Source organism: Pteropus vampyrus, unplaced genomic scaffold, assembly GCF_000151845.1.
Source record: "Pteropus vampyrus isolate Shadow unplaced genomic scaffold, Pvam_2.0 Scaffold432, whole genome shotgun sequence".
NCBI classification, from domain to species: domain Eukaryota; kingdom Metazoa; phylum Chordata; class Mammalia; order Chiroptera; family Pteropodidae; genus Pteropus; species Pteropus vampyrus.
Genome location: NW_011889213.1, coordinates 1,287,290 through 1,300,601, shown reverse-complemented (window position 1 = coordinate 1,300,601; position 13,312 = coordinate 1,287,290). Strand labels below are relative to the sequence as shown.

Sequence of the window (13,312 nt, the reverse complement as noted above, 5' to 3'; positions counted from 1 at the left end):
TTGGCAAAGACTTAATATCCTAGTTTGATTCTAAAGAATATTTTTTGGTCCCCAAATCCAAATTCAGTCCCAGTGTTTAAAAAGTTCCAATGAGAAGAGAACCATTTGAGAAAAAAAATCTGTTGGATATTACTCTAATGCAAGAAATGGCCCTTTCTGTTATTATGAATTCTTCAGTGTTTTCCAAAGAAGAGTTTGAGACGTTTGAGGTGCGAATAGCATCATCTCTCACAAGGTGACAATTTTGAAGGGAATATAAGCTTTGGGTGCTTGTTTGAAATCAGTTTTATTCTCTCATAGGCACAACTGACATTCAAAGAGTGAGCTATGGATTCAGTCCCATCATTGCTACTTATGATGCAAATAAGGGAAAAAATTAGTTGTGTAGTTTCTAGTACTTGGTTGTTGTTCAATCAATGTTAGTCCCTGTCCTTCTTGTAGGCACTTGGAAAAGAAAAAGTGGAACTTTCTAGAAATGGTAACCGTTGTATTTTACTGAGGTCCCATAATGAATGCATTTACCATATTCAGATGAGGCTTCTTGCCTTATAGGTCCCACTGGTTCCTTGCTGGCCTGAGTGAATGCTGGCGCTCATTGTGCTTAATGAATGTTAATTAATGGTGACGAATATCTTTTAGAAGATTACACAGTCTGCCTATGCTTTCAAGTGGCTTTATAAGAAGCATATACACACAGAGCAGACACTTGGGAAAGAATGAATACAAATCATCTCTGCTTTGCAAGAGGAAACTTTATTAGAAGATGTGTAAAGGGATTTGGGGAACTGCAAGAAAGGTCAAACAAAGCGACAGAGAGAACCACAAAACATCTCGGTTGACACCTGCATGGCCCCAACCTGTCAGACTGTCAGGTCACAGAATAACGACAGGAGAGTGGCCTTGAATGAAGAGGATAAGGTGGGCCTGGCCTCAGAGTCAAGCCACACCCTGGGCGTTTGCTATTCTTCCAGACGATGATTTATAGTGATGCCTGAGTGGGAGTCCTGTGGTGATTGTTGTCAGAGAAGCAAGGCTGGTCCATTGGTGGTCCTTCTGTCCTCATGCAATCCTCCTGCTGGCCCTAGGACATCTAGCACCCAATGGTGCTGCAGGGCCCACAGCGGGTTCGGGGGCCACAAGGGGCACAGGGATTGGTGACACAGGGCCCTATGGGCTTGTCACAGGCATTGGTCGTGGCGCAGGGGTTGCAGGGCAGCCTAGGACATAGAATCATAAACTTGTCAGCATGAGAGAGATAATAATAAAAAAATAAAGCAGGGGACTCAACCCAAGGAGACATGGGAACAAGTGGAATTTATTCTCTGACGTCTCAGGAAGCCAAGCCTGTTCCAACTGCCGCTTCTACAAAGTCAGAGATGGGACGGAAAAGACGGAAGACTCAAGGTGCAATCCCAGGCCTTCCTCTGTAACTCTGCAGTTGTGAGGAAGCCAGTTTATCCCTCTAAGCCTCAGCTTCCCGCATAAAACAGGGTATAGGTAAGACCTACCATACGAAATTGTGAAAAGTCCACAAGACTGTATTCATAAAAATATTGTTCGGTGACAAGTGCTGGACCCTATTAGTTATTGACTCATCTTTCCGTGTGAGGTTCAAATGCTCATCTATATGATGGTTATACTATTCCCACTCTGCTTGTCTCTCATGGATTCAATTAGGATCCATGAAACAATGGATTTGAGTATTTGGGTTACACCTGAAAACACTATTCAATATACATGATGGTTGTTACAGTTTTGTTATCTCTTTTGCTGTGACAGCCAACCCTGAAGGTGCAAAGCTTTATTTACCCATCAGCATTCAAACACTCACCGGTGGGGAAAACAGTCAAATCTCTAAAGTATCTTTTGGGCCAGAAAATACTTGTAGGTAGCAACAAATACCCTCTACTTTTCACTGCTGTAATATAAAACTCTGGTCTCTACAGACATATTGGCATCTGAAATTTGACCTGCAAAGTCCCTATTTTATCCTTTGGTGAATGTTTCTTGCAAGGGAGATGCCTGACAGGTACTCACTTGCAGTCCTCACTCTCCAGCAGGCCCCGGTACGTGTTGATCTCACACTCCAGCCGGGCCGGGACGTCCAGCAGCACCTGGTACTCCTGGTTCTGCCGCTCAAGGTCACTCCTGATCTCAGCCAGCTGGGACTCCACGTTGGTGATCATGCACTGCACCTGGGACAGCTGGGAGCTGTAGCGGGCCTCCGTCTCCGTCAGCGTGTTCTCCAGAGAGTCCCTCTGTGGGGGAAGATCGAGGAAGTCACAGAGCTGCTCCTTTAGTGGGGTTCTCCATAGGGCCCCATGGAAGTCAGAGCTTCAGAGTTAAAGAGAACATGGCCCAAAGGGCATCCCAGTGGCTCTGATCCCCCGACCTCACACTTCTCACCCCGAGGTCTAGACGATACCCACCAGGTTGTGCTGGGCCTGCAGCTCGATCTCCAGGGCGTTGACCGTGCGTCTCAGCTCGATGATCTCCGCCTGGCAGGTCTGCAGCTGCTCCGAACTGGATACCACCTGTTTGTTCAGCTCCTGGGTCTGAAACAACAAAGGGGAGAGACAGGTCAGACCCTGCCTTGAGGTCCCCAAGGGTCCCGAGTGGCCATGCGCTGAGACGCCCACCTGGGTGGTGTACCATTCCTCCACGTCCCTGCGGTTGGTCTCCACCAGGGCCTCGTACTGACACCTGGTCTCATTGAGCACGCGGTTCAGGTCCACGGTGGGGGCAGCGTCCACCTCCACGTTGAGGCGGTCTCCAATCTGGCAGCGCAGGGTGTTGACTTCCTGACGGAGGAAAGGGAAGGAATGAACCCACAGAACAAGTCTGTAAATACACTCTCTTTGAGGGAGTCCAATTAGTGGGAAGAGTATTGCACTGAAATTTAGGATTCATGAGTTGAAGACCAGTTGTTGTAAAATCCAGCTAAGTTAACTCTTGTGATTCAGGCCCCCTATCTGAGTCTCCTCATGTGTACCCGGAGGCCTCTTGATTAAATAATTGCTAATGTTTCTTCCCACTCCAAGATTCTGTCATCTCTTTCTGATTTTCTCTTTGCTCAATTGGTAAGCCTGACATGATAACTGATTTATACTTATTGCTACTTAAATATAGAGAAACCAGATTTAACTCCTCTCATGTATTTCATGTCTTCTACCATCATCTGTCTATGAGGGGATATTTCCTCTTCATCAAAACACCTAATGTTTGAGACACGCGTCTGATTTCCTAGTATTACATTCAACCACAACATCTGAATCAACCATTATATGAGTTCCTTCATTTCTCCCATTTTCCCCATCCATCCATCCATCCACCCATTTATTCAGCTTCGGTTCTAACATCTAGATGACATATAACACAAAGAAGTTTGTTATCTCCTTCCAGTCTTAGTCATTCATTGGGCATCTATTGAGAAGATAATAGATTTTATCAAATAGTAGAAAGTATGTTAAACATCTTTGTGTGGACTTTTGGTCACAGATCTGGCCCTAAGTGGAAAAAAGTCAGCTGGCTACACTCTTGTAGGTAAAAATATGGAGGCCTGTGACATGGCCCAATATTCCCCAAGTATGTTTTGAGCAAACAGCAAAATGTTGTATTAGCTCTAAGGTGCTTAGCAAAGGACCTACCTCATCCTGCTCAGGGGAGTTACGGAACTCTCAATATTGGGGTGTTGGGGACTAGGACTCCCTTACCTGCTCGTGGTTCTGCTTGAGACAGAGCAGCTCCTCCTTCAGAGACTCCACCTGGGCCTCCAGGTCGGACTTGCACAGGGTCAGCTCGTCCAGGATCCTGCGCAGGCTGTTTATGTCCGACTCCACCAGCTGCCTCAAGCCCAGCTCCGTCTCGTACCTTCACATACAGCCAGAGGTCAAAGGAGATCAGAGAGGAAGAATTTTTCCCAGGCTTTACTTACTTGGCTGACCTAGTCATCCAAGTAAAATTGAATATAATTGGACATAATTCATTATATTTTGAATATTTTCAAAGTTTATGAAAGAGAAAAAATTATCACCGGGCTAAGTAAAAGGACCCATTTCTTCCCTGAGACCCATAGGGAGGGTGTTGTTGGGGGCCTATGCCCAGTTCTCATCTAATAGTAATTGCATTTGTTCTAAGAATCCCATTCACAGGTTGCCATCAACTAAGTCCTGTCATCTTGCTTTCTTAAGTGAGTCGGTAAGCTCCATTAGCCTGCCATATGGGTTGTCTCACTGTCCTTTCCAACCACCCTGAGAAGCCATCTGGCGTTTAAGAGAAGCACTGAGTTAGAAGTCAGTTGGATAAGTCCCCTAACCTCTCTGAGGCTTGATTCCCTCGTTTATAAAATGGGAACCACACTAACACTTCATCGGGGTGGCCTGAAGATGAAGAAATGACCAAGTAAAGTTACATCGTCAATTGTAAAGTCCCATAAAAATGCAAAGGATTCTTGTGATTGTAATGATTGTAATGAACACCCAGAAAAATTGATTGATTCTCTGAAATATTTTGCCTCCTATTTTTGAGGTTTAATAATTTTTCTGATGGGCTAATACTGACTACCCTATACCTAAAAAACTGATTTGAAATTCATTTTTCAATTTGATCCAGACATTAACTTGAAAAAGAGAAAGAATGGGTGGTTTCTTGCGCTCCTCCAAACTAAACTTAAAATACGGAATTTTGGCATTCAGGGAGGACACGAACTGAAATTTAATCCAACTAAATCAACGCCGGAATCCTCCCAATAGCATTCGGATAGCTTCTGCTGGCATGCTCCCAAGACAGAGGCCATGACTTTGCAATTTAGCCTCTCCCTTACTAAACAGCTCTCATCATTTAAAAAATCTTACTTGGTTCTGAAGTCGTCAGCAGCCAACTTGGCGTTGTCAATCTGCACCACCAGCCTGGCGTTCTCTGCCTTGCTGCATAGGATCTGGAGACAGGATTAACTGTAAAGTGAGTTATACTGGGAAGGAATGCTTGTGCCTTAACATGAAAAGGTGTTTTGTTTGTTTTTTGTTTTTAAGTCACATTTCTACCAAATAGTTTCGAGTCTTCTCAGATTTCAGTTTGGGGATAAAAGGAAGATTAATAGAACTAAATGTTTCAAAACTAAAACAGTCAAGAGAAATGTGCCCTCTACCATGAAGTCTTCTCTTCTTGGTAAGTCTCTAGCTTCCCGTAGGAATTGAATATACTGGGTGCCGAGCCTCACACAGGGGGACCAGCATCCCAGTTTTCTTAGGACTAGGGGATTCCTGGGATGCTAAACCTAGAAAAGTCCCACACAAACCAGGACATGTTGGTTATCCTACCCATATACCCGCTTATTCTGTCCCTGCTGACCTATCTGCACTCTCTTGTCATGTTGCTCTGAACAAGACTTTTGCACAAAGCTTCTCCCTCTACCTCGATTGCCCTGGAATGCCCTCACCCACCTAGAAAGACCCTGTGCTTAACCCACATTCCCCTTCCTTCCCCGACTCCTTCTTCCATGTGTTCTCACAGTACTTTGCCCTTAGATAGTTAATGCTTCTTATCAACTTCACTGTGGTCATTCATTTCTATATCTCTCTCCACTATTAGACTCTGAGATCCTGAAGGAAAGAGACCATCTTACTTGGTACTTCATCCTTTATTCCAGCACTGAGTGTGGGTAAATAAATGCATGCTCTTCAAATCATATGGCCCTTTTCTGGCTTTCGCTCTGCCAGAACTATAAAACAATGGACAATCCCCTCTGACAGTCAAAGGCTTGTACAATTAGTATAAACACCTGCTTATCCTTCAAATCCTGCTCGGATAGTGCCTCTTCCAGGAAGCCCTCCCTGATTTATACCATGTATTAAATCCCACCTCTATGCTGGCTCTTTAGTTATCCTCACTTCTACTCCTGCATTTCTGGCCCTGAATAAATCACCTATGTGCATGTCTGCTCTAGTGGACGGTACAGTGTCTGCATGTATTAGTAAGGTTTCCAGAAGTCAATGGCTCTTTTGCTTTTTTTTTTTTTTTTTTTTTTTTTTACACATTCTCTTGCTAACAACTTTGAAAGGCTTTAAATATTTGAGAATTCACTAAGGAAGTTCCTAGCTCCAAGAAATAATTCAGGTGTGTATTTTTTTTTTTTTTTTAATGCTATAGGCTCTGAAAAAAATACCAGGATATCATAATAGAACTAAAGAATCAGATATTCTGGTTTCAGGTAAGAAGCAATATAAGATTGCTTTGGCCTAATGCCTTACCTTTTCTCTGGTCTGTATCCTTCCTTTGTGGGCCTTCCCCAATAGGTTTTCGAAGACTACTTGATGGGTTGTACCTAAACTGATGAAGTCTATGTCTTTATCATTCTCAACATTCGCTTTGAACCGTCTTAGATCCATTCAGAAGTGAATATGTTAAGTTTGAGTCAATAGCTCACTAATCTGGCAGTGTGGTGCCCACCCCTCACCTTCTGCTGGAGCTCCTCGATGGTCCGGAAGTAGGACTGGTAGCTGGAGCACATCAGGGGCTCCTGCTGCTGGCACCGCTCCTGGATGAGGCTCTCCAGCTCCGCATTCTCCCGTTCCAGCTGGCGCACCTTCTCCAGGTAGCTGGCCAGGCGGTCGTTCAGGAACTGCATGGTCTCCTTCTCGCTGCCATTGAAGGAGCCCTCGCAGAACCAGCCGCAGTTGCCCACGTTGGCAGGGATGTTGCAGGCCCCGGGCAGGGGGATGTTTTGGCAGCTGGGGGCCACGCAGGGCCGGGAGAGGCAGCTGGAGCGGCAGCTGAAGTTGGGCAGGCAGCAGTTGTAAGGCATGGTGCTGGGCCGGAGTGAATCTCTGAAGGTCAGTTTCAAAGCCTGATTCTTTTTCTCTGGTGTAACCCTTGGTTCCATCCCAAAGCTTTATATTCTGTCAGCAGTGGGTGTGGTAACCACGCACTGCATTACCCCTTTTTACCATGTTTACCAATTTCCATTTGTTTTTAAGCCACCTCACACACATCCTTTACCTCATAAAACATTTTACTCTGGCTTCTTGCTAACTCAGGACTCCTCATCAATCGTGCTGGTTGGTTAAGTACAAGCTTCAAAGTGACCAACCCATTACCATGCCAACAGCAGTGCTTATTCACAGGGTGTTGAGTTAGAGTGACAGCTGTACCCTGTCCCCCAAAGTTGGGGGCACATCTGTGCCTCTTTCTTCTAAACGAGGAAAGATCTGTGCCTCATCCAGCTCATACTCAGTAAGGCCTCTATGAGAAGAATCATCTAGGGAAGCCCACCTAGAAACCAGACCATTGGGTAGGGGTCCTGAAGCTGAGATCCAAAAGGACTAACAAAGCTGTCTATCCAGTGCAATGTCCCTTAGTCATTCCATCCAGGTCACGTGGAGGCACTGCCAGCCTCCTCCTAGCAGGGGCTACAGGAAGCACTCCGGGCTCCATTTCTGCTATTACTCGATGTTCATAGAACCTTAAGAAAACTAACATCTTAGGAACACCTACTCGGCATGAGGACTGTACCATGTTCTTACACACAGCATGACTATTATTAGAACAGCTCTCACTTACTGAGTACCTATAGTGCTAAGCATCTCATATGCATTATCTCTTTTAGTCCTCACGAAAGCTTGCAGGGTTTGTAGATGAGGACACCAAGCCTCTGAGAGAGGTTGTCCATACTCACAGAACGCCAACGTGGGGAAGACAGCGTTCAAACCCAGATCTCTCGCATTCCAACGGCCACGCTCTCTCCATCACACTCTCCCTCTTTCAGTGTTTTTACTGCTGAGATGCAATCACACACAAATGGATTGAATTCAATGGGACTCGACCACTACTAGACAATAAACCCTCCTAAATTAGAATGGGCCAAGAAATAAAAGCCTGTTCTCTATCAGAGAAGCAACGATCATTTTTACTCTAATAGAAGGACGTTTACTAAGTAAGGAAGTGTAACAACCATGAAAAGCTAGAAAAAAGGAAACCATCAGTTGTTGTGACACAGAAACACCTGAGCCCAGTTCTCCAAAGGATGTGAACCTGAAAAGCCACCATCTCATTATGTGCCTAACTGCATCTCGTGACCATCAGTACATTTTGGCAAATGGATGTTCTGCCCTCATGCTGTTCCAAATGGAGATATAAACTTAAAGACTTTGTGTTTAATCTATCAGTGCTCAAAATATGAAAGATATTTCTTAAAGTAATTCCTTTGGAAGCTCCATGCTGATTCCTCCCACACGGACATTACTCAGATCACTTCTTTAAATTTGCCCTCGCAGCCTGGAACATTTCTTTTGCTTATCCTCATTGAAGGCAAATCTTCATCTTCTGAAGGTGTGTTTACTTTTTGGAGGCAGCCAGATGTCATTTGAAACCAAGGCTAGTGAGGAGTGGCATAAACAACCAAACTGAGTAGAATCTGAAATGGGTCAGAAACACGTTGTGAATATAAAATAATAATGTACATTTTCCTGGGTGATTCTAAAAGTTATTTCCAAGGTGGAGCTTCAAATTCACTTTCATAGAAGACAGCAGTTTGGGAGAGAATCTCCCAGAGTGTGTATGCTTTGAAGGCGCTGACGTCCTCACCCACGTTCACAATCTATAACTCGCTGTCCCTCCTGCCTGAATTTCTACCTTTAGAGAAAGGTGGAATACATGTGAGGGTATAAAATCGGTACCAAACTGATGGAAGCCCTATTGGAGAGATCAAATAACTTAAAGCAAATAGCTGGATGCGTAGGCTCTTCTCTATTTTTCTCCCCTTCCTCTATGCCCCAAGCTTCAAAAGAGAAAGATCTAGACAATGGCACTTTTTAAAGAATAGAAAACTCAACTATTCCCACATTTTGAGTGGAAGTGACCATGATTCCTGCATATCTATGTGGTCATTAGCTAATGATGGTTGAGAAGACTGGGGTCTATTGAGCAGAGTCAAGTTTCAATTAGCTTCCCAGATATTCTAGAAGGCAGTTGCTTTTTATTTATTCCACTTACTGTGTACTGTGAATTCTTGCCTTTACATAAGCAATGGGATTGTCTCTAGTCAATGACCCTTCAATAAACATGATGAGCAAATAAGATCCTAACAAACAGAAAGATTTTATACCTGCCTTTGTAATTGTGGCAGACGCTGTGGTAAGACTTCTGGTTTCTAGATGTAAGCAAATTATAGTTGAGATTTATTATAGAAGCCAAGGCTATTTTCGTGGGAGAGATCATACATAAACTCATCAGTGGTAGTTAACCATGGAGTAGAGCCCAGGGCAGATCTTCTACTAAGGCCATCCTCCCTGTGGCAGGACTTTAAAGGCATTGAAAGGCCACCCTTCTCCTCCCAAAACCATCTTCCCTGATGGCCAAATACTGGCACTTGAAATCCTCATCACAAAAAATGTAAAGTGTATTCTTTGGGAAATGCAAAGGAACACATTGGACCACTTGTCAATTAATTGTATTTTAATGTGTACAAATGGCAAGGAGAGGCCAGCAGTAGTATCAATAGGCACACATAGAGCAGGAAGACTGACTTATTCTAAAGACTGATGAAAAGTCACCCACTGGGGAATTAGAAAAGCAGAAAACTATTCAATACCAACACCAGAGCATTATGTTGAGCCAACCCCAGTTAGAGCTGCTTATAAGGCCAGGATATAGGGCTTGCATAGACTGTCTTATAAAGATAGCTGTTGCCAATTTGTCAATTGCCCACCCTCACTACACTGAGGAGAGAAACTGTGATGGTAATCTGGAAACTAAGCCAACAGTTTGGGCTCTGAGAAGATACTCAAATAGGGTTTCTAATGAGGGACAAGCAGGAGGGAACCTGGAGAATGAGCCAGGTCACAGATAAAATGGACTGAGCAAAGAGAGAATCAGACACCTCAAAATGGGATCCGGACTCTTTCCATGAACCCTCTCCAGAGCTACCATTGTTTCTCTTACACTCCGTCCTGGGGTCCCAATGGGAATGGAGTCTAGTGGGAGTCTTAAGGGACAAATGAAGTCAGAAAAATGCAAAGTTCATAGTATGTTTTTAACTCTACCCTATCTAGAATAGAGAAGTCAAGAAGAATATGAAATGATCCAAAACAATGCAACTTAATTGTCTTAGTCTTCTGAGAAAGCTGGATCCAAGGACCACTCAGAGAAGGAATGAGAACCTGTTTATGTCATTGCTTTGCAGAGCAAAGGGAATGGCAGCTGCTGAAACACTTTTGTGGATAAAGCAAAGTAGGTTCATGTTTAGTGTAAATGTGTGGTGTTGAACTTTCGCACTAAGTTCTCTATCAAGCTGATGATTTGAGATAGATGTGACAGAGCCACTGAAATGTGGCTTCTTTACCCTGTATCCCACAGACCCTGCTCTCTTTCCGGTCCCTACTGATCTCCCCATAGCTATTTCCAGTAGATTTGTCATAATTCTCATCTTCTTTCATCTGGATGCTATTGATCATCCTCTCATCAAAACTCTGACTTCTTTTGACTTCTGGATCACTTTAGCTGCTTCTTCACTTCTCTCTCCAACTGCTTATAACCAGATGTCGTCTCTATCTTCAGACACCCAGCTAAACCAAGGCAGAACCTCACGTCAGGGATTTTGGAGAGCCCCAGGCCCGCTCTGTCATTTCTATTAGTGCTCCCCAAGGTTCTTCGTACTCTAACAACTTCCCCGACAGTCTTAACAACCCCTACAACTCCAGCATTTTTATTTAACTCTTCAACATCTTTCCCAAATCTAGTCTTTTTTTTTTTTCTTTCAGCTCTTGCCACTGGAGTGCTACTGTTGTTTCATTTTCTGAGGCTGAAAATCTTCATTCATGTTGACCATCATAGGTATTCAATCAGTACTAGATTTCTTCTCACTTCAAGCTGTGCCTCTGAAATCCACCCCTCCAAGCCCCACCCTCTCCCCGACCTCCATCTATCTCAGTTCTTCTTGTCTCCCACCAGCCTCCTGATCGACCTTCCTTCTTTCTCACCTAATCCCATCGACTTCAAAGACCCATCACAACTCAGCTTGTACATAGCTGCCTGATATGTATCATATGCCAGCCTTCCTTAGAAGCAAATCTCATAGTTATTTGAATAACCATTCAAATAACTGCCAGATATGGTCCTACCTAACTACTTTGCAGTTTCATCTTCCACTACCATGTTTATCCTCTGCTCCATGCTAAAAAATTGGTCTGTCAGGTTCTAAACACACCTCCTGCTTCCTCATCTCTTTACCAGGCAAAGTTTATGCTTGGAAAACTTTCCCTCTGCTCAGACCTGCACACACTTATCTGTCCAAACATATCCCACCAAATGTTATCTCAGAATTATGCTAATATCATTAAGTAATAGATGATTGAAGTTGGAACTATGGGAAGCATATAGAGTTTTAATATCTCTCTCATGAATCCTTATTAGTGTTGCTGTTCTCTATTTATTCCACTTATAGTATTCTATGGTTTGCACTAGGTTTTGATTAGGGGAAGATAATGTCTCTCTTGAAAGGCCTGTAGTTAATGAGACAGGCAGACAACGAGTATATGAACAGACTGTTTGAGTTTCCACAGTCCTGATCGAGTGCTCCCTCCTTCTTGGAGCCTCTTCTTATCACTCTCTCATATCTAGGAAATTCACCATTCTTTCCTTATACCTTTCTTGAGCCACATTGACGTTTGCATCTTTTTCTTATCCATTTTAGACTGTAGACATGCTGTGGGCCAGGACTGGGGTTCACTTATTTGTGTGTTCTCAGCATCCCACACGGTACCGGCACACACAATAGATGATTGATTGTGGTCGTGTCGGCCATAGCATCAAATTGAATGGATAATAGAGGTAGTAGTTAATGGACTTGAGAGCTTTAATAATTCAGAGATGAGGCAAGTGGGTTGTAGGGTAAGATAAATGTTGAATGAGATTTAATGAACGTTGGCCTTTTGGGGAATTATAGGAAATAAAATGATAAAGAGGTTATGGAGGAACATTACAGATATGAGCAAAGACGTAAGGAAAGAGTAAACTTGAAGAGAGGAAGGTAAGGAGATACGCCTGCCTGCATTTAAAGGGTCTTTAGATTATACAGTATTGGACACAATAAGTGGGTACAAGATGAACCAGTCTGGCAAAGATAGGTTTTAGACCAATTAAATGTGACATGATGTCCTGATATCAAGTGAAGCTCTTCTATGGGCAAACGAAGACCTGGGACTTGAGCTAAGGTAAGAGTAAGATTTGCGTGTCATTAGCATGGAGGTGCTAGTTCTTTGGAACAGGCATGTGGAGAGTGAAAAACAAAGAGCCAAGGATCTAAGCATTTTCTCCATCGGGACAGAAAGGGGAAGATGGGTTAATCAGGAGACAGAGGGGTAGGGGGTCAGAGAGGTAAGAAGAGGACTCAGAGTGTGCAGGGTTATGAAAATCATTGAAGGTGCATTTTGAGAGAAGGGCAGGTATCCACATTGGTGATGCATATGCATATGAAGGTGCATTTTGAGAGAAGGGCAGGTATCCACATTGGTGATGCATATGCAGCCGAGATGTCGAGAGGAGAGGGTAGCTGCTCTTTGAGCAGTTTCTACAGAAGCTGGTCTTCACGGTGTAGGAGAAGGGAAATCAAAGAATTTCACAGTGATGAGGTGACAATAGGAGATAGCTATAAGGTGTGGAGAGGATTCTCAGAATTGCCAAGGGCTCTGCAGCCCAGGCAAGGTGGGCACGTGTTGAAGGCCAGATTTTCTGCATGGTCTTCCCTTGGTGGGAACCTCCCAGGAGGACAGCCCTCCCTCATCATCAGTATTTACCGGTGGAAGATGATGGCTAGTTTCATCCAACCCATTTCATCATCCTAATGAAGGAGTATTTTTATGAAACAGCCATGAGAAGTACTTTACAATGCATAAATGTGAATTAGAAACACATTTACAATGCCAGAGAAATAAAGTTTATTGGAAAGTAAATGAAGTAGTCTCCTTGCATTCCAGAGAATAACATAGAAACCAGGAAAGCAGGAAACACAGTACGTATAGGAAACGCCCTAACGTAATACCTGGAGCTCAAATTACAGAAAGCTGGACATCTTCAGAAACAGAGAGACTCAACCTTCAATGGGAGGGAGTTTTCCAGACATTGGAACTTGATGATGTGTGCCTTTACTTGTTGGATCTGGAAAGCATTTCCATGTCTAGAAATATCACAGTTGGCAGGTTTCTAAAGGCAACTGAGCTCCGGCAAAGGCAGGACCTGGAGACCTTTTTTATGCTTGTTCTAAACAGCTTCATTGCCATCTTCAAAGAGGACGCAAGTATTTAAATTAACAGCAACCTGT

General features: G+C 43.7%; 1 protein-coding gene across 1 annotated transcript; it reads right to left on the bottom strand.

The window, feature by feature from the left end:
* Positions 1-1,090: 1,090 nt before the first annotated feature.
* On the bottom strand, positions 1,091-6,805 carry LOC105306330 (keratin, type I cuticular Ha3-I). The gene is made up of 7 exons (XM_011381274.2): positions 6,455-6,805; positions 4,854-4,936; positions 3,714-3,870; positions 2,640-2,801; positions 2,430-2,555; positions 2,038-2,258; positions 1,091-1,217 (listed from the first exon to the last, which is right to left on the bottom strand). The coding sequence occupies exons 1-7, from the start codon at positions 6,800-6,802 to the stop codon at positions 1,091-1,093; spliced, it is 1,224 nt and encodes a 407-aa protein (XP_011379576.1). The 5' UTR covers positions 6,803-6,805.
* Positions 6,806-13,312: the final 6,507 nt, after the last annotated feature.